Genomic DNA, 26614 nt, shown 5'->3' with positions numbered 1-26614 from the left:
TAAGCTCTTTGGTCCAGGAACCTGTCTCTCACTGTGTTTACAGACAGTGCTGTGCCTTGCCCAATGGGGCCCTGGTTTCAGTTGGAGTTTCTAGGTGCTAATGTAATACACATGATCACATAGCTTGACTGGTGTGCAAATCTCTTAATGCCCTTTGACAGTGGCAGGAGACAGAGATATGCAGCGGATGGTGTCTCAGGAGAAGAGCTGCCAGCTCCCCTCCAGTGGCACCAGAACAACAGCTGGGGCTGGCTAAAACTCCCACAGAAATGCAGGGGGAGCAGCAGCATCTGATGGCAAATTGGTTGCTTATGTGCAGTGAGTTTGATGGGTCTCAGCCATCCACAAACCCAGCCACCTCATTGTCCACCTTACTAGAGGCTCCAAGACTGAATGGGTCATGAAGAAAGGGTGACCAGACGTCCCGATTTTATTCAACCAACTTTTATTCCTTTAACATCCATAAAGTGTGATTCATAAACACCCACCCCAACTGAGAGCCCTGAGAGGCCAATTTAACCATCCATCAGGTGACATGGCCCAGCAGGGGAGGGCCCAGCATTGTTGCAGCCGGTTGCCATGGGGCGGCCTAATGTGTCTCAAGCAATCAGAAGGTGATTGAGAAGAAACCAGACCCCTAAGGGCCATCATGGGAAAGCATTCCCGGGAGGAAGAACCCCAGAGCTCAATAGAACCATGCAGGTGCCCCTGCCTGGGTTTCACTCATTTCCCTAGCGCTTTCTTAACACTCAGAGGAACAAGCAGCCTGTTGCAGGCTTGAGTGCAATTCAGGGGGAGCTGGTATGATCAGAGCACGCAGCTCCAACTTTCCGGGGTGTTGCAAGGTTGGGCATTGAAGCAGCCTGGCCTAAGGATGATTTCAAGGTGCCTTAGCCATTCCTGAGAACCAGTCATGATGCTTCTTTGAGACCACCGGCGTTTTGGCATCAGAACCGTGATCTGCACCTGCCATCTAAGATCTTGGGCGCGCTCTGCAAACAGTCATGAAGCATTAGGTAAGTAATGTTATGGATTGTTCCTGGTTTGCAACTGGGAAAACTGAGAGGGAGATTTTTCATGGTATTTAGGCACCTAAATCCAATGGGAGCTGTGACATTGAAAATCTACCCCAGCAAAGTTAAGTGACTCACCCAATGCCACCTGGCAAGTCAGTGGCAGAGGCAGGACTATTAACCAGCAGGCTATATTCCCTCAGCTACTGTGCCATTAGCTAAACCCCCTCCTTTTGTCTTCTGCAGGCCCTCCATGTCCCCTCCTCACCCAGATTCAAGTAGGAATCTGCGGAGGGAGCAGAGAGATTAAGGAACTCCGAATGTTGATGTTCTGTATAATTAGGGGTCTGATTCTCATTTACACTAAGGCCTCTTTACATCACTTTGGCAGTGCAAAGAGTTGCCCCCACTTTAAGCCCCTTCACGCTGCCAGAGCAGTGTACAGGGGCTGTAATGCGAATGAGAATGAGGCCCAGAGCAGAGTGTAAACAGTCACCGTTGTCTCTCCATTTGAGTCGTCATCTAGCCAATCTAGGTCTATTTAGTTCTTTTAATTTATCTCCCAGCCCCTTAAATGCTGTTGTTAACCCCACTTGGACACGTTTCCCAGTCACTTTGGTACCTGAGCCCTACCAGGTCGGTGTGATTCTTGCAGGTCTGATCGAAATTTTAAAAGCGTCAACGTTGGGACGTCCCTGCAGCCACCCTAGCTCAGCTACGCCACACAGGGATAGGCAGGAAATGCTAACACGGCACCCAGTGACCCCAGATCCCATGCATCGATAACTCAGCTGTGGTGTAAACTCTGCTGATTTAACAGCAATAAGACCAACCCCAAGGATTCAAAAGCCTCCCCCGAAATCATGAGATTTTAAATAATAATACATTTTAGGCTCTTTTTAGTTCCCTTTTGGATTATTTTTTTTAATAGTCTCTAGGGCTGTGCCCAGGTCACGTTTTCAAGCTTTTTCTCTTCAACCGTAAGAGCTAGAAACTTAATTATTTTTGAGAAAATGAAAGCTGAGATTGTCATGTCATCACAGCAAAGAGTCCTGTGGCACCTTATAGACTAACAGACGTATTGGAGCATGAGCTTTCGTGGGTGAATACCCACTTCGTCGGATGCATGTCATCACCTGACTCTAGGAGCAGGCGCTTTCAGAAATACATCAAGTATCCCAGGGGCTGCATTTGGCCCCATATACAGCAGCAGCAGCAGAGTGGTGCATGGCAAAATATTAGCCATCATGGCTAGGAACTTAGGAATTGATCAGACCCGTGGTCCATCTAGGCCACTATCCTGTCTAATCCCAACGGCTTTAGAGGGAGCCAGCAGAAGGCTGCTATGGGATAGTCCCCCCTTCGTGCCATGTCCCCACGCCTGGGAAAAATTCCTCCCATCTCCCATGAATTAGACGTTGGCTGCTTTTGGAGCTTGGTGTTAAATCTGCACCCTTGGATAGATCGATGTGTAGATTCCAGAAGGGACGATTGTGATCATCTTCTCTGACCTCCTGCGTAACACAGGCCAGAGAACTTCCCCAAAATAAGTCCTAGACCAGAGCTTTTAGGAAAACATCCAGTCTTGATTTTAAAATGGTCAGTGATGGGGAATCCACCACGACCCTTGGTAAATTGTTCCCATGGCTAATGACCCTCACTGTCAAAAATTTACACCTGATTTCCCGTTTGTCTAGTTTCAACTTCCGGCCATTGGCTCATGTTGGACCCTTCCCTGCTCACGTGCTGCTTGTGGGAGCGGTTGCCTGCAAGGAAACGCTGGTGATCGCAGCCGTGCAATGAAATATCCCCCGCGGATGTGGGGGGGGATAATGGTGGACCGGAGCAGTGGCCTGACTAGAGGCTAACCTAATGTTACTTTGGGGTCTGATTCAACAGCCGTTGTAGTCAGTGGGAAGACTCCCATGTTGGATCAGTCCCCGTATGGACCCATCTGTGTGACCCCCTCCTCTTGTCTTCTGCAGGCCCTCCGTGTCCCATCATCGCCAGAACTGTCGATGGCTTCGGTAGAATCCACTGGGTCAGAAGCTCTCCCTGTGGACCCAGATCTCCCCGCACCTCTGGCCTCCAAGAAGAAGAAGAAGAAATGGAAGGAGAAGGCCAAGGCCCCTGCGGAGGCAGGGGAAGGAGGAGCCAAGCCTCTGAAGAGCCAAGCTGAGATTGAAGGCCTCACCAAGGCAGGCCACCAGGCCCTGTTGCTTGGGGAGGCTCAGGAGGCCTTGGCTTGCTTCAAGAAGGCCTTTCTCTTGTCATTGGAAACCCCGAGCGCGCAGGTCCAGAAGGCCTGTGCTTTCAACCTGGGGGCGGCCTACGTGGAGACCGGGAAGCCAGAAAAGGGCCTGGAGTTCCTACTCAAGTCCCAGCCCAAGGAGGGAGAGGCTGGGGAGCACTTGGGAGACCTTTACTTTAACATCGGGGTGGCCCATGAGGGGCTACAGGACTTCCCCAAGGCCCTGGAGCATTTCCGCAAGGCCTTGGGTCACTACTGCCCAGCCCAGGCTGGCAGCCAGGCCGGCGCCTATATGAAGATGGGCTACTGTTACTTGGGGATGCAGGACCCTTCGCGGGCAGCCCAGTGTTTCCAGGAAGCCGGGCAGGCCTACACCGCGGCTGAGAAGCTAGAAGGTGCCGTGGTGGCCCTGGCTGAGGCCAGTAATTACATGCTGCAGAGCCGGTGGTACGGGGCAGGGGAGATCATCGAGGTGCTGAACAAATGCCAGCTGCTGTGTGAGAACATCCCAAACAAAGTCTTGCTGGGTAAGGCTGGGTGACTTGGGACTACCAAGCCAGGCGAGCTGCAGCTCCGTAATTCAAGCCTATAACAAGCCTGTAGTGCACGGCCCTGTCCTTTCTTTGTAAGGCACTTTTACATTCCTAGGAACCTAGCTGGAGGCAGGTGCCATTTTGTGTCCCTTGAAGCGCAGCGGGTTTCAGAGGAGACACACATGCTGTGCTCTCCCTCATGGAGGCCGCCGGCTAGGGATCAAACCTGGTATGGATCTGTGCAGCTGGTGTGAAAGTGGTTTCCTTCGTATGGCACAGTAAATTCCTAGGAGCGCTCTGCTGCCGCTTTGTGTCCCGTCCAGATGCAGCTTGTTGTGAAGGAAACACACCCCCTGTGCCTGCACCTTCTCTCTCTCTCTCTCTTTCTCTCTCCCTTTGTCTAAAACCAAAGTTGTTTAGGCCAAAAGTACACAGTGGCTCTTTTCATATGGAAAGAATAACAAGGTTGGTCAGGAGTGAAAACCACTGCAGTCCAACCAGCAGCATATAGACCAGAAGAGACGAGAAGGGAGTAGCTGCTTGGGGGGCCTCTACCCAACAGGGCTTGGTGGGTCTGAGTGCTCCACAGGCCACTCACCACATCACAAAAGCCCCCAACAAAGTTGACGTTAGCTGTCTCCTTTCAGCAGAGGACCCAATGGGCCCTGGGTAGAGTAGCTCCAATGATGGGTAGTCAGGGATGTTTGAGGAACAATCCAGCGGCCTCCCTGTGGGATGGACTAGTCGGTTGTTCCCGACTCTAACTTCTCCGATAAGGTCATTTGGTTTATGCTGCTCACTTAGTCATGCATTTGAAGTCTGAGTTCTTGCTCCTTTCTCTTGTCTTCCGACCTTTCATCTGGGAACCCAAGACCGACCACAACCCAGTTCTCTCTCACTGTACAGGCAAGGTCTACAACGACATGGGCCTCAGTTACGCCCAGCTCAAGGTCTTCTCCCTGGCAGCCGAAAGCTTCGAGAAAGCCCTCCCGCTCTGCCAAGCCAACCAGGCAGACCGGCGCAAGGAAGCCGTGGTGCTGCAGAACCTGGGCGCCGCCCACAACACCTTGGAGAACTTCGGCGTGGCTCTGGGGTTCCACCAGAGAGCGGCTTTGCTGCACGGTAGGTGGCAGCAGGGCTGGAGAACGCAGGGCGCTGGAATCGAAGGCTCTGGGACTCTCCATCTAAAACCTTTCGCGAACACTAAAGGGAGAATTTTGATCTCTGGGCCTCTCAGTCTAGAACCTTTCAGGGGGGCTAGACTATAAAAAGAGGAAGGAGACCAATAACATTTTGTCTTCCATCCATTAACAGCACGGACCCCCGGCTACTGATTCAGCATGGAGAGGGATGTCACCCGTCTTGGATACCCCAAATTAAACAGCACCCCTCTCCTCCACCCGTGTGCCTCTCTCTTTGACATGCAGACAGTGGGACACAGCAGACGCTCACAGCACTTCCGAGCTGATGCAGCATTGATGGTCTCTGGTGCATTGATGATGGCAGTTAGAACATCTTAGGAACACATAAATTGCCACAGGGGATCTGACCCATGGCTAGGACCCACTGGGTCAGAGGAAGATGAAAAAAAAACCCTAGTGGACAATTATAGAATAACCAGAAAGTCTCTTAGCCCATTCAGTTAGTGATGAGACCCGTATGCTGAAGCATGAGCGTTTATAACCCAAATAATTTCTTTATCTTATCTAATGTAATCATGGCTGATAAATGCCTAGTCCTTGTTAAAATTGTGTCCTCACTGTCCTGTAGCAGTGAGTTCCACAAGTTAAATAGGCGTTGTGATTTTTAAAAAAGTACCCATGGGATGGAACAAAGGGAATTATGGGAACTTGACCTCAAGCTCCCACAATTTCCCATGGGGAGACTTGGTATCCCACAATAAGAAACTTTAAAATATGTTCTTCAGACAATTGGGGTTAAATAATTTTTGCTTTGGGCCAGCAAAGTGGTGCTGTTTCTGTTGAGGGAAATATAGAGCCTTTTTTTTTTTAAATGTACTTCATGCTTTAGCTTCCAAAGATGTTTCAGGACTGGTGGACTTCTTGTAAGACCTGGCAGTTTTTCAATCAGCACCTTCTTTAGTTGATTAGATTACTGGAAGAATACTTCACTCATGACGAATAATACTTAACTTCAAGCTAGCTTTATGCGAGAGAATTAATTAACTGACTTAGTAAGCCACTGTTCCCCGTATGGAGGCTCAGACAGACTCATTTACAAAAGGGATTTTTCATTGTAACACACAAAGGTGAAAGCCAGTGTTCAGTATGAAGTAGGAGATACTTTGGTTTGCCTCTTGGTGGCAGCTGCAAATACACTGCAAAAAAGTCCCACAAGGCCCTGTGCCAAACGGTGGCGCAGGGGACCCTGGGATGCCTAGTGAAACAATGAGGAGTCCGGTGGCACCTTAAAGACTAACAGATTTATTAGGGAAATAAGCTTTCGTGGGTAAAAAAACCCGCTTCTCCATGCATCTGAAGAAGTGGGTTTTTTACCCACGAAAGCTTATGCCCAGGGTGCAGCACACTCCAGCGCACAGCCTGTAATGTTCCTTGAGCTGGCTAGATCAAAACTAGTTCAGGTGTGCCCACAGGAGCTGCAGGCACACCTCCCGATTGCAGTGTGGACCTACCCAGCGCGGCACCGGCTCTGAAAGGGGATGTGTTTGTCTGTTTCCAGGTATGCTGGGGAACAGAAAGGCTCAAGGTCAGTGTTTTGGCAACTTGGCCTATGCATTCAGCCAGCTGGGGGACCATGAGGCTGCGGGGGAGAACTATCTGCACGCCATGCAGGCCTTCAAGGATTCGGGTAAGGGGACCTGTGGCTCAGGATGGGGCGTTCGCCATCCCTAGCCGTGGGCAGGTTTTTCTCCCTAGGAGCGTGTTGGGGGTGTGGTAACAGCCTGCACCGCTCAATTCTGTTATCTAAGCAGCCCCCCCAAGCTAAGCAGATGCAGGCTGGATCAGCCCTTGGGTGGGAGGCCGCCAAGGAAGCTAAAAGCAGCTGGGGAGGTGCTGCTCTTCCCTCGGAGTCGGCACTGCAGGAACGGGCTGGCACAGCGCTAGGGAATGCTGGGATGACGTATGACCCTACTGCTCTGTCTTCTGACCCTGTCTCCCCGTCTGCGTCCAGATGACCTCCCTGGGCAGTGGCAGGCTTGTGAAGGGCTGGGAGCAGCCCGCTTCCACCTAGGAGACCCCGAGAAGGCGATCCTGCATTACAAGGAGGCACTAACGTTGCTCTCGAAGTGCCGGGTAAGGCGTCTGGGTGCGTAGACCAATCCACACCCCACCAAGCCTGACCCTAAAGCCAGTGGCCACCGTCTGTCAGGACTAAGGCCCGGGCTGTGCAATTCGGGGTGTCTGCGCCCTCGTAATGAGCGGGTCTCTCCTCCTCAAGTGACGGCTGGGAGGACGAGCCCGCTACAGCTTCGCAAATGGAGCAGGGTCTTTTAGCTCTGGCTCGTGCTTTGAGGTCCTGGGGTCCAATCCCCACCGCCAGTGACCTCCCCTCCCCTCCCGGGGTACAATGGAAATAATGATACTGACCAGATTGATCAGTGGGGGAGGGTGTGAGGCTTTTATTAGGCTCGTAAAGTTCTCGGAGAGCCTCAGGCCTGGGCGATCTAGGCGATGATTCGTTCATCCAAACGCTTCCTGTTTAATTTGGGATCCCTGCTAGGAAAGCAATGTGGGGGGAGCAAGCGGTTCAAAAGCACGACCGTGCCCCGATTCGGTCAGACTGGCGACCCAGGCCCACATGCGGGATTGTAGCACCGGCCACCCCTTCTCCCCGTTCAGTCTAACGGGGCCCTCTCTCTTCCCAGCAGGACGTCCCCGAAACCGCCCAGGAGCGGATCGTGAACAAGCTCACGGATGCCATCCAGTACCAGCTCTCCCTGAACAGCCGCTTCTCCCACGGGGGCGGGATCGCCGCGGCTGCACCGCTGGTGAGTAATGAACGGCTCTCCCTTGGCCTCTGGAGACCGAAATTAGCCCTGCTCTGCGTGATCAGCTGGCGCAAGGTGTTTAGAGCAGCGGTCGGTCCCTGGTGGGTCTGCATGGCTGACTCTGGCACGTTCTTGAGGCTTGGTTCTCAAATGCACAAAGGCTCCGTATGCTACGGTGGCTGCATAACATTGGCCAAAACAGCCCCCTGAAAACCTCCAAGCGGGGCACAGCTAAGACCTAAGGGCACAGCAAGAGACAATACAGCTCAGGTGACCAATCTGCTCTGTATCACTAAACAAGGAAAAGAGGTTTGTTTGCTTTACCTGAGATCGATCAATCTATCCATCCTATCGACACACATCTATCTACATACACACCCGTCTATCTATCCATCCACCCGTCCGTCTACACACATACCCGTCTATCTATCCATCCATCCATCCTATCGACACACATCTATCTACATACACACCCGTCTATCTATCCATCCATCCTATCGACACACATCTATCTATCTACATACACACCCATCTATCTATCTATCCATCCATCCTATCGACACACATCTATCTACATACACACCCGTCTATCTATCCATCCATCCTATCGACACACATCTATCTACATACACACCCTTCTATCTATCTATCCATCCATCCTATCGACACACATCTATCTGTCTACATACACACCCGTCTATCTATCCATCCATCCTATTGACACACATCTATCTATCTACATACACACCCGTCTATCTATCCATCCATCCTATCGACACACATCTATCTACACACACACCCGTCTATCTATCCATCCATCCTATCGACACACATCTATCTATCTACACACACACCTGTCTATCTATCTATCTGTCCCATTGAGGTGGATCTCCCTATCACTCCCAATGTTGTAGTTTCTAGGCACTGACTCTCTCTATCTCTCTGCACAGAAACACTTTCCTGGGACGTTACAGACCTCCAGTCAGGTCCGGTTTTCCACAGCCCTGCAGCAGGGGCATGGGAACAGGCCCCAGCCATTGCACCAGGGAAGCAATTCGTAAGTAGGGCAGCATGGACAACATGACACCAATCACTGTGGGGGGTCGTTCCCCTTCCTTTCCCGTCTTGTTGGACGTGGTCAGTACCTTAACCAGAAAGCCACCTTCTTCTCTGTGGCTATAACAGGTCCTTCGTGAAGCACATCCCCCCAGCAGAGACCAGAGAGGAGCAATACGAGTCTGTGCTGGGTGCTTCAATGCATGGGAGACCTTCTCCACAGCGAAGGGCCCGGGGTGACTCGCAGCACACTGGGAGGCAGCCTCTGCAGGGACCAAGTTACAGGGCTTCAGGTAAGAGGCTGGGGGGATTGGAATAACGTTTGGTACGACAGCAACGTGTCAAGGTCCCTACGCCCTGTTCTCATCGACTTGAATTTCAAAAGGGACCAGCATGATCATCTAGTTTGACCTCCTGCCCACTGCTGCACATGCAGTCCCAGCCCGGAAGGATGTATATCTCAATGACAGAGGATTATTATATGGAGTGTAGTGGTACCGGGGTTGGTCCCAGGATGTGAGAGAGACAAGGTGGGGGAGGTAAGAGCTTTTATGGGACCAGCTGCTGGTGGTGAGAGAGACCAGCTTTCGAGCTTACCCAGAGCTCTTCCTCAGGTCTGGGAAAGGTACTCCCAGCCTCACAGATATAGAGCGATCGCTCTCCGTCACTATCAGTTCTCATTCTCAAAGGAAACCTGCCCAACACTTTCAAAAGACGAGCCTGGGAGCTTAAATTCCTGACTCCGCTCGACACGGAAAACCATGGACTGAACAGAGACACTGGATTTATGGCTTATTGCAACCATCTGTAACCCACTAACCTCCTCTTTTTATCCTGTGACTGCAGAAGTTTTAATGGGCCACTCTGCCTTGCATGATCCCTTACAATATGAGCTAACTACTTACGCTAAGCAAATCTGTTCCACCTGTGATGCTCGGCGTTCCTTTCCCAGCCCTGAAGAAGAGCTCTGCGTGACTCGAAAGCTTCTCTCTGTCCCCAACCAAAGTTGGGCCAATAAAAGCTATTTGCTCACCCACCTTGTCTCTCTAAAGGATTAGCTCCGTTTTACAAATGGCAAGTTACAGCACAGAGAAATAGAAGGGACTTTCTCAAGGTCACACCCGGAGTTCGTGTCAGAGCCAGGATTTGTACCCAGCTCTCCTGAGTCCCAAATCGAGGGCCTTAGGCACAGGATTCCTGGGTTCTGTTACCAGCTCTGCTACTGGCCTGCTGGGTGACCTTGGGCAAATCACTTCCCCGCTCTGTGCCTCGGTTTCCCCATCAGTACAATGGGGATGATACTGACCTCTTTCGTAAGGCGCTTTGAGATTGGCTGATGAAAAATGCAATATATCAGATAGGCATTGTATTATTAATTATAATGATTACCTAACCATTTAAACTTCTTCTTTGAAGAGGTGGGTGCTGCACAGACAACAGTCCTGGTGGAAGGATCCACGCTAGATCACAGAGACCCACGCTGCCACCCGGTGCTAGCACACAATCGCTGCGAGGAGCTCAGCAGCGCTCTCATGGCTCCAGAATATCACAACCAGCCCCAGGCTAATAGGTGGGTACAAGAGAGAGACTCAAAACAGGTGCTGGCTGGTAAAAGTGCCCTAGGAAATTGTTCAGCATGAAGTTGTGACACTGATGGTGGACGGGGACATTGCATCACGAAGTGGTGTAACCATAAAGACGCTCAGTGCTGTTGTATCATGATACAGATTTCACAAGAAGACTGAGGGGGCCTTGACAGGCTCTTGGAGAGACACAAAGTTTAGTGTCCACGTTGGACGTTAACCTAAGTTATACATAATTGTAGATACACTTGTCCTGGGTTCACCTGAGCCATCTTGCGAAGCAAGCGTGCCTTAATTTAACAGCAGTAAATCAACGTCTAAGTCAAGGTGGCCGCCTGGCCTTTAATTTCATAACATAAGAACTAGAGCCCTTCAGGGGCCCAACCAAAATGGTGAAGTCAAAGGTAGCCCCAGTGTTGTCTGCTAGTTACTGCAATGGACAAGGAGTCTGGACTCCTGGGTTCTATCCCCACTGCAGGGAGCAGCACTCTCCAATGGCCAGGGAAAGGATGACTAGGAAGATGGGTAGGGGCCTATCTTGGGACTGGTTTCTTGGGTTAAAAAAAACCAGGTGAGATCCTGCCGTCCCAGTTCCCCTAGAAGCAACCAGCCCTTTTTCTCTTCCATGCTGGGCTCTGATTGGCTTTTGCCTGCTCCTGGCCTTTCTAGCCAGTGGAGGACCAATTCTGGTTGGTCCTGCCAGCAACTGACCCTGGGTGGCCGCTCTAGGCAGTTCTTGGAGGTCTGAATTCACTGCTCTTTTTCTTCAAAAGGAGCCCTTCTTCGAGGGGCTTGCACGAAGGCAGTGGGGCCTCCAGTAGGGGGCAGCAAATGCCTAGATCACCCATCCGATGGAAAAATACTATATTACAATATGATTCTTATATAGTAGTTACTATTGCTTAACATGTGTGGGGAGAGGGTCAGAGGGGTCACAGACCCAGACAGAAAATAATAATAATTGAGCAGGGTCGCCATGTGGTGCACTTCAAGCACCATTTTACCAAAGTGGGTGCTCCCAGACGACCATAGACCCCCCACACACACTTTTTTCAGCCCACTTTAAGCACTGGTAGTTCCCACCCTTATAAGACTCAAAATGAAAGGCTAAAACAGGTATAAAAATAATTAGAATTGATATTAGCTAAAATTACACATCCTATTAGATAAAAGATACATAATATTAACTCCAAGCAGGTGTAAAAATAATGGTCATTGGTATTCTGATTGGAGTCACGGCTGGGGTGTGATTTAGTGAAGGGAAAATACATGAATCTCGATGTTTCATTACACAGAGAAATGAACAATTAAACCTTGGCTTTTGGTATTTCTGAATTTTGTAGGGTTTGGAAAATGAGAAATGACCAATGAGAGCAACCGTAGCTCGGGTTCTACGGAGTCTTTTTGTTTATGAATTAGACATGAAGATCTAGGTGTGACTCCTCATCGCCACAGCAACGTAAAGAGGCCCTAGTGTAAATGAAAATTCAGACTCTAATTTAGCCTGTCGTGTGTCTGATTATCCTGTCACTGTCATATCAAAGTGCCTTTGCTTTGTTCGCCTAGCAATTTGAACAACACTTACCTGCACCCGGATCCTTTCTACTACAACTGCCTGCAGAATGGGAGACTCCATCATTCATCGAAAAGTAAGCAGGAAAACAAAATATTGATGCCGTATAAAGAAAGCAATGCTAGGTACTGATTCCCCATCGGGCTTCACTTTGTGCTGTCCTTTGCAGCATGTCCAAAGCTCTGTGAGTCTTATGATATTTGGGGTTTTTCTTCAAGCCCCAGCCGCTGGAGTCAGGTGATTGCATGAGACTCTCAGCTCTCAGGGTTATTTTTAAATGGTTCTAGCCCTTGTAATTGCAAAGAAAAGCTTTGAAAACATGAATTGAGTAACACTAGAGGATAAAAATACCCCAGACTAAATAAAAACAACCCTAACATTTATTTTTAAATTATTACTATTTTAAATGTCATTATTTTAGGGGGGCTGATGCATTTTGAACACTTGGGGGTGGCAGTTCTGCATGCACACGGATACAAAGTGTGCGTAGTATGCTATGAAATCAGAGGCAGCACAGTGCAGTGGATAGAGCGCTGAACTGGGTGACAAGAGACCTGGGTTCTCTTATTTCTGAATAAGTCCTTGAAACAGGCCATGGGGGCTGTATGTGGTCATTAGACATCATCCACTGGTTTGTATTAAGTGTGTATCAGGGATTGGACATTTATGTGGGGATCAGGAGTAGACGGAGCTTTCATAATTAATGACAGCAAATTCTGGAAGGAATCTCTCATGCTCCAGGGCTGAAGCTGAGACCTATTAAAAATCAGCATGAGATCTACGTAGGGGACAGATAATCCCCCATCTGCCTACTGCAGAGGTTGCACAGAGTTTAATTCATAGAGTTTACGGTTAGATCATATAACACGGGCCTTTAAATTCCACCCAGTCACCGCAGAACTGAGCCCAAGAACTTGGGTTTGGCTAATGTGTCTCTTCCAGACAGGCTTGCTCTGAAGATCTAAAGAAACTGAAGGTTCTTACACCTTTCTCTGACCATGTGGTTGGCCACTGTCACAGACAGGATTGGACTAGGTGGATGTTGGGAGTGATCCATTCGGCTGTTCCTATGTTTATCGGGCCAGGTTCATGCCTGGTATAACTCCATTGTCTTCCACGGAAACCGAGCTGTAAAATACAAGCAAACGGCCAATATTTTGTATCGACTGGAAATAAATGTTTCCACTAGGGGCGTTGCTGAGTGTTGCTCTTTTCCATCAGATTTCACAGGCCCTCACGACTACGAAACCCTACGACTGAGAACGAGGACCCTGGAGCGGTAGGTGATGCTGCAGTGGGAACAGTTCCCAAGCCATGGAGGTGGGGTCATTTGTTGGGAGTAGGTCCATTGGGAGTTGGGTTGGGATCATGCACTGAATTTGCCCCACCAACTTCTCTGCAGCACCCCAGTGGGGAAATAAGACCATTGCTCAGGTACTGAGTAGAGCTGGAAGAAGTGTGGCCTAGCGGTGGGAACTTGGAAAGAGAAGCTAGAATGGCTAGATAGTGGAATCCGCTGCCCAGCCAGCTCACCTGTCTGATCCCCCGGCGGCGTGAGGCGTCACTGCAACTCCTCGCCCTGTGTCACAGCTGGAACACCTAAAAACAACGTTAATTGGTTAATTGCTCCCCTCGTGTTTGCTCTCCTCCTAGAGCTGCTGCCAACCCAGCTGGATGTCTCCCCGGCGAGAGACCGGAGCCCTGGCCACAGCAAAGGAGACGCAGGTTCGAGTCCATAATGTGCACGCTCATGTGATGGTAAATTACAGAGGCTCGGCTTTGCTCTGCTCTGAGTAAACCAGGGATGCTTAGACATTGTCTCATAGCAGAGTACAGGGCACGTTTACCTTTCTCTGTCTACAAAGCCCTCCACAGACTTCCCCCCAGCTTCTTCAAGGCACCGTCCTCCTCTCCGTCCCTCCACCACTGGTGCAAGGGCCTTCTCCTCTGCACCCCTAGCCCTCTGGAGCAACCTCCATCTTGCTGAATCCCCAGTTCATTTCGACCGAGACACGATGTCTTTCCACAAGTTGTTGGGCTCAGCATAGGGGTGGCTGAGCACAATCCTCCAGCCGTGTATTAGCCAGACTAGAGGACCACAGTGGTCCTTCCTGACATTAAAAATCCACGATGCAAGTTTAGATGATAAACTCTTTGGGGCAGGGCCCGTTGTTTTGTACAGCTCCTCGCACCATGGGGTCAGGATCCATGAGTGGGGCTCCTGGGTGCTATGGCTTACAAATAATAAAATGCAAATATAGCTTTCCTCCTTCCTTTCTTGCCTTTTTTCTCTCCCTCTCTACTGCTGTTTGACTCTGCGCACTGTACAAATAACTGGCAATCAGTCGTCACCGTACGTTGCTTTGCAATAGTTGGGCTGTAAGCTGCTCTTCAATGGGGTGCTGTATTTTACTATATATAATGGATCTGCTTCAGAGGCACCTTGGCTAGGTTCCACTTATTGCCCAAGTGTTACTCTGTTGTAAACAACAATGATCTCTCCTGTCTGGAACCTCTGCTGCATGTAAGATACACCAAGATGCTCCTGGTCAATGGATAAGGGAGCCCTGGTTAGTGTGAGATGGTCTAATTTACACCACCTCTGAGTTTGGCCCTTGGTCACTGGACTATGGAAAGCCAAGGGCTGCTGATTTCATGACCCCCCCCCCCAACCCGTTTCCTGGATCACAGTAGGGCCAGTGCAGACTTCCACTGGCTTAAGATCAGGCCCTGAAATCATGACCCTTCAGCACTTGAGCTAAAGGAGTAACTCCCTTAGCTGGCAGCTGTAGTAGACTCTTAACCACCTCTCTGGGTCAGCTACTGCAAGGAGACAGAGACCCACACTCATAAGAGCATAACACACTCCTCTACTGTGGGTACACCACTCTTAGGCCATGCACTAGGATCCCCAGATGGGACTGTGAAGCCTTCCTTCCGAGCCAAGGCACCACTAGCACTAGATAAAGGGGACTAGGGTAAAGGATCAGAGGGTGGAACAGATGCCCACGAGGAAGGAGTGGGCTGAGGTGGTATCTCATTCTTGGATACTCAGTGGAAACTGTTACCAATAGAGTAACCAAATCCTGCAGTCCTTACTCAGGAAAAACCTCAGTGGCAAACTCCACTGAGTGAGGACCCCGGGGTTTGGTCCAATATAAACAAGTAGAGGTGCAGGATCAGGGCCTTAGACTGTGAGCTCTTCGGGGCAGGGGCCGTGTCTCAGTGTGTGTATGTACAGCTCCTAGCACAATGGGCCTCTGATCTCAGTTGGAGCCTTGAGCTGTGACCGTAACATGAATAATAAAGTTAGCAACAGCTCTTTTTTCGTTCTCAAAGTGGCATTCACAGCAACATCTGCTTTAAATTCACATTCTCTTGGTTACTGTTTCTTGCTGTAAACTATTATTATAAATAAATCTGTATTTTGTACAAAGGTGTCACAACTTTTGTCTGTCCCCCTTTCTGCTGGATGTTACTTGGCACCCTGCACGCTACAAGCGCTCACCAGAGGTGAGGTGCACCCCCTGCGTGTGAGATCTGTGCACCACAAAATCCTTACGAAATACACTTCTGTGCATGGGATCTATGAAGTACTAAATCCAGGTGAAATTCACCTCCATGCGTGGGATCGATGCACTACCAAGTCCTGTGCTTGGGATCTATGCACCACTTACATCCTACTTAACCCCCTTAGGTACATGGTCCTTTGCACAGGGGCAAGTTTTACCCACAGAGAAAATAGCAGAGTAAAATCTTCCCTTAGCTGATCTGATAGTGTTTTTCACCTGCTTTGCACTAGGGTGAATGATTGCACAGGATGCAGGATGATGGTGCATCAGGCTCTGTAGCATGGTGGTGCACTCGCTGGCACGGAACCTCCTGCTGGTTGGTCTGGGAATTAGCTCTTTCAGCTTCAGAGCACCTCCTGCTGGCCAGTGTCTCACTTGCTGCTGCCTGCTTCTCCCTTTCTTCAGGTACCACCCTTTAGTTCAGGCCCCACGTTCCTCCTGGCCCGTGGTGCCCCTTCTCTGGGGTACTGCCCCACAGCAGTGCCCCCACACTAAGGAATCCTCCCCTCCCTGGGGAACCCCCAATTCCCCAAAGCCCACCTTGGCTCAGTGCCCAACTGCCAGCATTCATCCAGCCCCTTTTCTCAGGGGAAAACTCTAGTCTGAAATGGCTGCTCATCATTGGCAAGAGGGTTGGACCTGCTGCCTTTTCCTGGCCGCACCCCTGCAGCCTCCATACCACCACCTGGGGACTCACCTGGCCAGAGTTCCCCAGCTCAGCCTGTCCTTCCCCAGCACTGCTCTGTTCGAGATACCCTTCTCTAGCCAGGTCCTTCCCACTCCACTACTGGACTAAGACTCCCCCTGCCTAGCTCCCAGCCCTTTTATCAGGGCCAGCTGGACCCTAATTGGGTGTGGCCACACCTGCAGCTGCCAATCCAATCAGCCTCCCTCGGGTGCTTTCAGCCCCAGCCCTCTCCAAGGGCCGGCTTTGAACTCTTTCTGAGCCCGAGCGGGGTGACTGCCCCGCTACAGGGTCTAACCGCTCATTGACTTGTTTAAGAACCTTAACACTTCATGCATAAAGGCCCCAGTCCTGCAAATGCTTAAACAGGTGTGTGACTTTACTTGCATGGACGATCCCATGGACTTTAAGGGGACTACTCACAAGAATAAAGTCCCACACATGCTTGTAGGCTCATGGCTTTGGAGAGGGAACATCCTCATTTGAGTTCTCTCCTAAGGCCATGATTAAAGGATCCCTCTCCTAGAACAAAGGAGTTTCACTCTATGTGGTTTAGTGGTGGTTAGAAACCACGGAATTGGGAGTTTTGAACCCTCTCACCCTCAAAGGTTCCAGAAGGTTCGGATTCAGGTTATTAGTTCTTGGGTCATCGCAAGGTGTGATTTCATACCTGAACCAAAACAGTCCATTGAAGCCAATTGGTTTCAGTACATCAGGCCCTGTCATCTCACTGTCACTCACATAAATACAAGGGTTGTTTAAAAAAAAAAGTTTTCTAAAACCTAAATTAACACAGAATTTATTTTTATTCGTATAATTTCTATTGTACTTGGACGTGAACAGTTCCTGCAACTCAAACACAGCAGCCTTTTCCTACAGCAGGTGGCAGGCAGGGAGGTGAAACTGACAAGACACTGGCTAGAAACAAGTGAAACTGACTAAGCCCCTGATATGGGGTCCCAGTAGATCTGGAGTCCCACTGACATCACAAAGGTGTCCTGCACAAAACAAGTTGCAGGGATGGTCTCCTACAGCCAAATCCTAACCTTGTGATTAAGAGGTTGACCTGGGATTCAGGTGATGTAGGTTCAAGGCCTGGCTCTGACACTGTCTTCCTGGGTGACCTTGGGAAAATCACTTAATCTCTCTGTTTCAGCTCCCTTCTGTAAAATGGGAAGAGTGGGCCACAGTGTATCTCTGACTATGCATCTAGCGAGCACCCAACACAATGCAGCCCTGATCTTAGTCAGGGCCTCTATGTGGTATCTTGATACAAATGATAATAGTTAGATCCATCCATGCACAACCTCACCACCATAGGATTTGCCTGCAGCAACAAGGCCTTAGTCTGTTTCCATTTGCCCTGATGAGTGAAGAGCAAGAAAATAAAGCAAACCACATCTGCAGTGGAGAGTGAATTAGATGGTTTTACAACTCTGTTTTAATAAGCTTAAGCATTACTGGCACCCACCTATAGGATATTTGTGGCTTTTATTTACTGCATCACTTTTGTAACCCTGACAATGTCCTCTTTAACATGTCAATCAGGCTCGCTAGAAATATTTTTTCATTTGCTCAGAAGGTCGCAGTCTGAGTCAAACCCGAGTTTAAGCACACACACGATGCCAAGCCGTAAGACACCTGCCCTATAAAGGGTCACACATATATTCCATTGGGTCTTTATGGCTTTTTCTTATCGCTCCAGCACATACAATCCCCCTTGCACCTTCTGAGGTCACTACAAGTGCTGAGCCTCACAAGCCCTGTGTGTTTTGTAGGGGTTTCATAGTCTAGGCTGGACAGGTTCCCATATTCAGGTGGATTTCCCATATCCAGAGGCTTAGAATATCCAGAGGCAGGGAAGCTTGCATGGCCAGATGCTGTAGGGTCCTCATAGCCAGAGACATTTGCATTGCCAGTTGTGGAGCGGTTTTTGTATCCACGGGCAGCAGGGCTCCCATATCCAGAGGTTGCATACCCAGAGAGAGCAGGGCTTGCATATTCAGGCCTGTTTGTATTCCTGGCCGCAGGGGAGCTTCCATAGCCAGAGGCAAAGGAACTGGTATATTCAGAAGTATATCCATGTGCTGAGGTTGAGGGACTGGCATGTTCAGAGGGGCTGGTATATTCAGAAGGGCTGGTATATTCAGAGGCTGAGAGGCTGGTATAGTCAGAAGGGCTGGTATATTCAGAGGTTGAGGAGGGGTTGGTATATTCAGAAGGGCTGGTATATTCAGAGGATGAAGGGCTGGTATATTCAGAGGCTGAGAGGCTGGTATATTCAGAGGATGAAGGGCTGGTATATTCAGAGGCTGAGAGGCTGGTATATTCAGAGGGGCTGGTAGATTCAGAGGTTGAGGGGCTGGTATATTCAGAGGGGCTGGTGGATTCAGAGGCTGAGAGGCTGGTATATTCAGAGGGGCTGGTGGATTCAGAGGCAGAGTCAGGCGCTGCCGGCGGGGCCTGTCTCTTCAGCGAGCTTTGCAGAGCCCGAGGGGGCTGCATGGTCCCGGGGGGGGGGGGTTGCACCGCCGCGGGGGTGCAGAGAGCCGGAGGAAGGCCCGGCTCCAGTCCCGAATCCCTGCCCAGTGCCCAGCCCAGGCTCCGGGATCCACCCCCACGCCGGGGCGCCTGTGCGCAGCGCCTGCTCCGTGCGCTCCGGGGCGGAGCGGAGCGAGGCTGGGCGGCTGCAGCCGGAGCTGGATGTCCGGGCTCAGGGCGCTGCTGGGGCTCGGCCTGCTGGTCTCTTCGGGCCCCCGGCTGGTGGCGGCGGGCGGGGGGCGCTGCCCGGTCCGGCGGGGGTCTCCCGCGGGGAGCTGGGGCGCAGGCCGGGGGCGCAGCAGCAGCGCCATGCAGAGCCCGGGGCGCAGCGGGGTCACGTACCTCAGGTAGCCCCGGGCCTGCCCCCGCCACGGGGAGGGAGCCTGCGGGGGGGGCTGCAAAGAGGCGGGGCTGGGGAAGAGGGAGAATGGGGGAGCTGCAGGGCTGGGGGCGGAGAGGGGAAATGGGGCTGCAGGGGAGGGGAGAAATGGGGGGCTGGAGGGGGGGGCTGCGGCAGAGGAGAGGGGAAATGGGGGGCTGCAGGGGAGGGGAGAAATGGGGGGCTGGAGGGGGGGGCTGCGGCAGAGAGAGGGGAAATGGGGGGCTGCAGGGGATGGGGAAATGGGGGGCTGCAGCAGAGCAGAGGGGAGATGGGGCTGGAGGGGGAGAAGGGAGGGGGAAATGGGGGGCTGCAGGGGAGGGGAGATGGGGCGGGAGGGGGAGGGGGCTGCCGGGCACCAGGAGAGGAGCTGAGGGAGGTGGTTGTACTGCAGGGGATGGGGAAAGCAGGAGGGAGGATCGTGGGGATTCTGCAGGGACCTGGGGCACTTTTCGGAGAGGGGGAATAGCCCATTTGTCAGGGACTGAGAGGAGGGGGAGGGGGTCTCATAGGTGGTTGCTGGGTGGAGAGAAAAAGTCTTAAAACTAATTTAAAATATGGAGACTCAGGGGATGAAAACACCCCTGTTTGTACCTGTGCAGTGTGATTCTCTCTCCGTCCTCACCCCGGGCCCCAAGTAAGCCCTGCTCCCGGCCTTCTTAAATTGCCTTTGACTTTGCTTTTACAGTTTGGTAAAACGAACTCCCAGCCCTGAGGCAGTAACGCTCCCTGCAGATCAGTGGCCTGGCTTCAGCACTGGGGGTAAAGAGGCAGCCTCGTCTAGCCCGTCCGACCTTTGGGTGCCTTCGTCACCTGAGGCGGCGATGCCCCTTGAGACAGTGGCTCCCTGGAGCAGCTTATCCCTGTTATGAAAGGGAACGTAAAAGCTGAGCATCCGGGTAACCGGAGCAGCACCTGGCTCTTGGCAGGGTTAGGACGGGATTTGACACACGTCTGAAGCGCGACTGTTGCCAGGGACGGGATGCCGGGCCCGTCGATCCGATCTCCAGAGAGTCGAGTGGTCAGGGCTGGCAGGGCCAGAGCCAGGTGGCCGGAATGGCTGGATCAGTGATCATGACACGGTCAGGCTGGAGGTGCAATACTCCAGGAGGGTCGGGGAATCAGTGCTCTGATCTGGCGTGGGAAATCTGGCGTCCCGTGAAGGAAACAGATGTGTGTTTTCACGCGGGGGTTGTTAATTAGAATCGGTCAGTACCCGCGGGAAATGCCAAGACTTTGTTTTTAACCCAAATAGAAATCTTGGCCTTGTTTTGCAAAATGAAATATTCCAAAAGATTTCCTGTGGCCCTCCTTGAAACAGTTCGTGTTCCCACAAACGTGATTCAATTTGTACGTTTTCATATGAAAGGGGACAGGGTAAAGTTCAAAGGAAACGCTTTGATCGCTTCCCAGGCAAAATATCACCGTCGGTACATTCCCCCAGAATACTCCGGTGTCTCCAAATCAGCATTTTTCCCAAACAGAAAAACGTTCTGTTGGAAGATTTCCAACCAGCTCTGTTATTCCTACGGGCCTCTGATCTCAGCAAGAGCCAGTCGGGAAACGCTAGGCCAGGGGTTCTCAAACTGGGGGTCAGGAGCCCTCAGGGGGTCGCGAGCTGTCAGCCTCCACCCCAAATCCCGCTTTGCCTCCAGCATTTATAATGGTGTTAATATATTAAAGTGTTTTTAATTTATAAGTGGGGTCGCACTCAGAGGCCTGCAATGTGAAAGGGGTCACCACTACCAAAGTTTGAGAACCCCTGTGCTAGGCACACCCCAGCAGTGTGAAGCTGTTTGATGGTGGAGATCCCGAGGAAGACAGGCAGGATGTAAACCAGGAGAGATTGCGAGTGAGCCTGGGATGGTGGATGATACTTGCGGTGATTGGGATGGTGGAGCTGTTACATGTGTAACTTACGGCCTGGCTTCACGGCAGAAGTAGCTGGAACAGGGGTCGGCAACCTGCGGCCCGCGTGCCAAAGGCGGCCCGCGAGCTGATTTTTAGTGGCACTCTGGTGCCAGCTGGGGTCCTGGCAGCTGCTGCCTCAGCCTGCCGCCTGCCTGGATGCACAGAACCCTGGGCCAGCAGCGGGCTGAGCGGGGCCGGCAGCCAGGACCCCGGCTGGCAGGAGCTGACGGATGGAACCCGAGACCGGCAGCGGGCTGAGCGGGGCCGGCAGCCAGGACCCCGGCTGGCAGGAGCTGGCGGACGGAACCCGAGACCGGCAGCGGGCTGAGCGGGGCCGGCGGCCAGGACCCCGGCTGGCAGGAGCTGGCGGATGGAACCCGAGACCGGCAGCGGGCTGAGCGGGGCCGGCGGCCAGGACCCCGGCTGGCAGGAGCTGGCGGACGGAACCCCAGACTGTCGGGGGTTCCATCTGCCGCCCACACTGCTGGTCTGGGGCTCTGTCTACCAGCCCCTGGCCGCCGGCCCCGCTCAGCCCGCTGCCGGTCTGGGCTTCTGTCCGCCAGCCCCTGTAAATGCACAATGTATTACTGGCATGTGAAACCTTAAATTAACTTCGACTTGGCACACCACTTCTCAGAGGTTTCCGACCCCTGAGCTGGAGGGATCTGCGACTCCTCTCGAGTCAGCCTCGCTCGAGTGAGAACAGCCACAGTGCAAAATAACCCTGGCATGGCGGTGCCCACGCGGGCGGTGCTCGCTCATGGGTGAGGCAGAGTCTGCTGGGCTCCTTAGCGCTGCAGGGAGCGGAGCTGAGCTGCTCTCTGAATTCCTTCCCAGTGCCTCGCGGGGGATCCTGCCTGTCCTTTCGGGCTGCACGGGGGGCACTGCGGGACGGTACCGGAGGACGAGCTGCTCTCGAGTGGCGGTGTGAGCCGGGTGGTCCTGTTAGCTGCTGAGAGGCAGCACCTGTGCGAACGGCAGCGAAGACGAGTCCTTCAATCACACACGCCCGGTGGCTCATGTCCTTTGCGTCTCCTCTCAGCCAGGAGGAAGCACAAGCCATCGATCAGGAGCTCTTCACGGAGTACAAGTTCAGCGTCGACCAACTCATGGAGCTGGCGGGGCTGAGCTGTGCGACGGCCATTGCCAAGGTGAGCACTGCACACCTGGGCTCCCCCTGCTCTCGGGGAGCCCGGACCGTCCAGGGAGGGGAGGGAGCTCTGTGCAGGCCCTGAAGGTAGCGGCGTGGCCCCTTGCAGCTCCTGCAAGTGATCGACCCAGGGTTGTAAATGAGGTTCTTAGAGCAGTTTGGCCTGGGAAGCAGCTTCCCGGGTTTATAAGGCTGTATCTGCCATCCCAGAGCACGAGACTATACACAGCAGGATCATCTCTCCCTCTCTCACACACGTGTGCATGCAGGCCACTGTAATGCAGCCACCTCTGGGCTGGAGGCCGCCAGCTAGGCAGCATGGCAGGATGCATCATTACCCGGGCTTTTGGCAAGCAGCACAGATACCTTGGAGGTGGCGTTATCGGCACATCTCTCTGTGGTCGGTTTCAGGGCTCCGATCCCTGCTACCCCTAACTCTTCCTACGAATGGCGTGTTGTGCTGTTTAACTGAAGCCTGTTCTTCTCCCCCCCCCAGGCCTATCCGCCCAGCTCCTTCACCAAAAGCCCGCCTGCGGTGCTGATCGTCTGTGGCCCGGGGAATAACGGAGGGGACGGCTTGGTCTGTGCCAGGCACCTGAAGATGTTTGTGAGTAATGCTGGCAAAATGTGCCAGCCCTGGAGACTTAAGTCCTCTCTGCCCAGAGCAGATACAGCCAAGGCAGCAGCCGAGCAAGCGTCCTGCACGCGTATACGCTCCTGCAGGAGTGAGCCAGCCGATGCCTGGGAACCTCCCTGCTCCATTCAGCTCTTAGCTCTTCGGCTGAGATGTTCCTTAGGGGGCCCGTTCCTTTAGGACGGACCAGCCTCCCTTCCTCGCATACGGATTTTTCAGCGAGCAGCCCTGGGTGAAGTTCTGCCGACGCACTGTGCACCGGGGTGCTTGGTCGGCCCTGGGCACAAGGGTGTAGCTCTGGATGAGAGAGGAGGCGCTTAGGGGAACCATAGGGACAGCATCAGCCCACACTGGGGCGTCACTTGGAATTGTTCTGTCCCTGCAGGGCTACGAGCCGAGCGTGCATTACCCCAAGCGGCCCAGCAAAGCTCTGTTTGAAGGGTTGACGACTCAGTGCCAGAAGATGGACATTCCCTTTCTCTCGGAGTTCCCGTCGGAGGTAGGGCGCGTGGCCGGTAGGCCTAGAATATCCAGCATTGTTACTTTCGTGCTGTCTTGGTCCATTTCATGGCTTCGGTTGTCTACGCCTCACTGCACAAAATAGGGGAGAGAGGCTCATGTGCCAGACGCAGAGCAAGGGCTGGTTTCCTCGTCCAGCTTCGATTCTGAAGCCTATTGCGATGGCCTAGTCTGACTTCCTGTCATTAATATTCACCAAGTGCTTTGGGATCTCAAGGAAGAAGGGGAAGTGAGGTGTCAATGGGGAAAGGCTACAGGACGGCGCGTCTCTTTGTCCTGGGTTTCTACAGCACCTAACACGCTGGGGAGCTGCTCCATGACGGGGCTTTCAGGCACCACTGCAGTACCAATAAATCCAGTTACAGTGGAAATGAGCAACGTGGGTTTATTACTTGCTCGTGGGCATCTCTGTGGTGCTTATCGCCGCAGCGTCTGGGCGTCCCCTGTATCCCTGACAAATGTGCCTGGTGCTGCCACCGAATTATCTGGAGAACAGGGAGGGGGTGTGTAAATGACTAGGCCGCAGTCTGCTCTGTTACGCTGGTGTAAATCAGGAGTCACTCCACTGAAGTCGGTGCGTTTAGACTGGTGTAGCCGTGTTCTCCTCCTACAAAGATACTGGGCTTGATCCTCCTCTCCCGTACGCCAGTCTAACGGCAGTGGAGCGACTCCTGCTTTACACACGTGAGGTTAGAATAAGGCCCTTTGTATTTAGCTTGTCACCTCGGATTTACCTGGCTTAAGCTCAGCCCCCCCCAGTGTAAGTCCATGCAGTTACTCCAGATTTACGCCAGTCTGAGACCAGGATCTGGGCCCGCTGGAGATGCTGGAACTTGATGTTCCTTGCCTAGATATGCTCTGTAGTGTGCATGTGCCGGGGAGGGTGGAATCCTGCTGTTTTAAGCTCCTGACCCCTGTTTGCCTGCAGGCCATGCTGATTGATGAGCTGTATGGCTTGGTGGTGGATGCTATTTTCGGATTCAGCTTCAAGGGAGCCGTGCGGGAACCTTTCGGCAGCATCCTCGGGACCTTGGAGCAAGTCACCGTCCCCATCGCCAGCATCGATATCCCCTCCGGTTCGTTCCGTTCCGGCGCTGTCCGGACCCTTTGGCATCCGTTAACTTTTCTCTCGATCACATTGGCTGCATCAGCAGGGTTGTGATGTTTCTAGTGGGCCTCTAAGGTCATGGTGACATGCTGGGCTTTGCAGAGATGTCACTGGTCGGGACAGCAGCAGACCTGCTGGGTTATCCCAGGCTTCTGCTGTGAAGATTTGTACTATTGATTTAAATTCACTGGGCCAGCCAAATCCCAGTCCCCAGCTGGGGCCAGTGCCTGAGGCTTCAGGGGATGGTATGATGGGATAGCCTAATTTTAGCAATTAATTTGGGAATTGATCTTTGATTATCAGCAGGTAAGTATGCCCAGTGGTCTGTGATGGGATGTTAGATGGGATGGGATCTGAGTTACTACAGAGAATTCTTTCCTGGGTGCTGGCTGGCGAGTCTTGCCCACATGCTCAGGGTTTAACCAATCGCCATATTTGGGAAGGAATTTTCCTCCAGGGCAGATTGGCAGAGGCCCTGGAGGTTTTTCCCCTTCCTCTGCAGCGTGAGGCACGGGTCACTTGCTGGAGGATTCTCTGCAGCTTGAGGTCCTCAAACCACAAGTTGAGGACTTCAGTAACTCAGACGTAGGTTAGGGGTTTGTTACAGGAGTGGGTGGGTGAGATTCTGTGGCCTGCGTTGTGCAGGAGGTCAGACTAGATGATCATAATAGTCCCTTCTGACCTTAAAGTCTATGAGTCTATGACACGCTTGGGCAGTGGGCAGTGCTGGTAGGGTAGGGAAAGTGAGAATTCCTTCTTGACCGTTGCCGGCTTGTGCCCTGTGAGTGAATTCACAAGCTGGCTTTGTTGCGTTCAGCTGGTATTTGCTTTGTCAGCTGTCTTGTTCGTCAGCGTGAGGTTACTGTGCTGAACTGCGACTCAGGAAAAGCAGGCTCCCAAGTCCCAGCTCCATGTGACTGTGGGCAGATCTCTCCGTGCCTCAATTCCCCAGCTATAAAATAGGGGTAAATCCTTCCCCCCCCCGCCCCGCAGCACCTAGCACAGTGGGGTCCTGATCTCAGCAGGGGTTTCTAGCTGCTCCCGTAATGCACAGAAGAGACATTCTGGGAGTTGTTCCACCACTGTAGATTGGCGAGAGGAGAATTGAGCCGTGCGTATTTCATGGGGAACTAATAACGCTCTTACAAGTCACGTCAGGGAAGCTCTTCAGACATGGGAGGGAGTTTGCCTGGAGTGGGGCTTACTTGGCTAACTGGCTCCCCCTTGGTTTTTTTCAGGCTGGGACGTGGAGAAAGGCAGCCCCGACGGCATCCAGCCCGACATGCTCATTTCTCTCACTGCCCCCAAGAAGGCTGCGCAGCATTTTGCTGGCCGCTATCACTTCCTGGGGGGCAGGTTTGTGCCAATGGCTCTGCAGCAAAAATACTCACTTAATCTGCCGCCCTACCCCGAGACTGACTGCGTCCTGCAGTTACCCTAGCCGGGGCCAGGCAGGATTGGCTTTATCCAAAATCTGAATGAGAGGGGGGATTGGATGGCGAAGCAGAGACAAGTTCTGCCCAGTGTTTGACTGAATCAATTGGGCGTTGGAGGGGGGGCGTTGCTGGTTAGTAGGGGTGGGGGCTAGCTGTGCTGCACTAGTAGGGCAAAGTGCCTTTGACTTGCGCTGATCTGACGGGTGGGGGCACTCAGCACCTTGTTTGGTGCTAGGAAATCCCCGGCATAGCTCTGCCTGGCGCATGCAAAGCCAGCTATGGTTGGCACACGGGTGCTGGGGATTGTGCTTGGTCTGACCCAATGCCCTTTGCAGTCGGCAGGAGGCTTTCCGTGGGCTTTGGATCAGAACCGAAGGGTTAAAGTTCATTAAGGGTGAGGGTGTATTTGTTGGGAGTTACCGGTGGGTCTAGGAAGGGAGCTCTGACGCTAACTCCGTTTAATATACTACACACGGAAGGGCCTGCGTTCCACGGGCTTTCCAGCTGTAGCCACCTCTGATGTGTATATAAAATCCACCTTGTTTTTTTCTCTGCAATAAAAGATTTATTGACACTAAAAATCTCTCTGAATTGGCCTTTCCTTCCCCCTCTTCCCATCCATTCTTATGCAACTGACCCATGCTGCAAACATACCGTGGGTGAAACCCTGGCCCCGTGAAGTCCGCAGCAAAACTCCCAC

The 26614-nt window shown here is 52.4% G+C and overlaps 2 protein-coding genes across 3 annotated transcripts; both read left to right on the top strand.

The window, feature by feature from the left end:
• Window positions 1-609: 609 nt before the first annotated feature.
• On the top strand, window positions 610-15182 carry TTC24 (tetratricopeptide repeat domain 24). The gene is made up of 12 exons (XM_044990697.1): window positions 610-1016; window positions 2999-3791; window positions 4704-4919; window positions 6498-6626; window positions 6951-7072; window positions 7648-7767; window positions 8718-8824; window positions 8953-9116; window positions 10240-10393; window positions 11973-12055; window positions 13201-13258; window positions 13633-15182. The coding sequence occupies exons 2-12, from the start codon at window positions 3032-3034 to the stop codon at window positions 13733-13735; spliced, it is 2016 nt and encodes a 671-aa protein (XP_044846632.1). The 5' UTR covers window positions 610-1016; window positions 2999-3031; the 3' UTR covers window positions 13736-15182.
• Window positions 15183-18892: 3710 nt separating this feature from the next.
• NAXE (NAD(P)HX epimerase) lies at window positions 18893-26495 on the top strand. 2 transcript variants are annotated; one of them, XM_044990702.1, is made up of 6 exons: window positions 18893-19124; window positions 22110-22218; window positions 22714-22824; window positions 23237-23350; window positions 24299-24446; window positions 25717-26495. In XM_044990702.1, the coding sequence occupies exons 1-6, from the start codon at window positions 18940-18942 to the stop codon at window positions 25917-25919; spliced, it is 870 nt and encodes a 289-aa protein (XP_044846637.1). In that variant the 5' UTR covers window positions 18893-18939; the 3' UTR covers window positions 25920-26495. The 2 variants fall into 2 exon arrangements, with proteins under 2 accessions (XP_044846637.1, XP_044846636.1); XM_044990701.1 differs by lacking the exon at window positions 18893-19124 and adding an exon at window positions 19714-19793.
• The last annotated feature ends 119 nt before the right edge of the window (window positions 26496-26614 follow it).

Source organism: Mauremys mutica, chromosome 17, assembly GCF_020497125.1.
Source record: "Mauremys mutica isolate MM-2020 ecotype Southern chromosome 17, ASM2049712v1, whole genome shotgun sequence".
NCBI classification, from domain to species: domain Eukaryota; kingdom Metazoa; phylum Chordata; order Testudines; family Geoemydidae; genus Mauremys; species Mauremys mutica.
Note: the sequence above shows the minus strand (reverse complement) of the source record. Positions and strands in the feature narration are given on the sequence as shown.

Excerpts from the sequence above, each read along its gene's own strand:
- TTC24 (XM_044990697.1), top strand. The coding sequence starts at position 3,032 with ATGGCTTCGGTAGAATCCACTGGGTCAGAAGCTCTCCCTGTGGACCCA. Across the intron at positions 3,792-4,703 it reads CCCAAACAAAGTCTTGCTGG|GCAAGGTCTACAACGACATG; the intron begins GTAAGGCTGGGT and ends CTCACTGTACAG. Across the intron at positions 9,117-10,239 it reads ACCAAGTTACAGGGCTTCAG|AGGTGGGTGCTGCACAGACA; the intron begins GTAAGAGGCTGG and ends TCTTCTTTGAAG.
- NAXE (XM_044990702.1), top strand. The coding sequence starts at position 18,940 with ATGTCCGGGCTCAGGGCGCTGCTGGGGCTCGGCCTGCTGGTCTCTTCG. Across the intron at positions 22,825-23,236 it reads CCAGGCACCTGAAGATGTTT|GGCTACGAGCCGAGCGTGCA; the intron begins GTGAGTAATGCT and ends CTGTCCCTGCAG. Across the intron at positions 23,351-24,298 it reads TCTCGGAGTTCCCGTCGGAG|GCCATGCTGATTGATGAGCT; the intron begins GTAGGGCGCGTG and ends GTTTGCCTGCAG.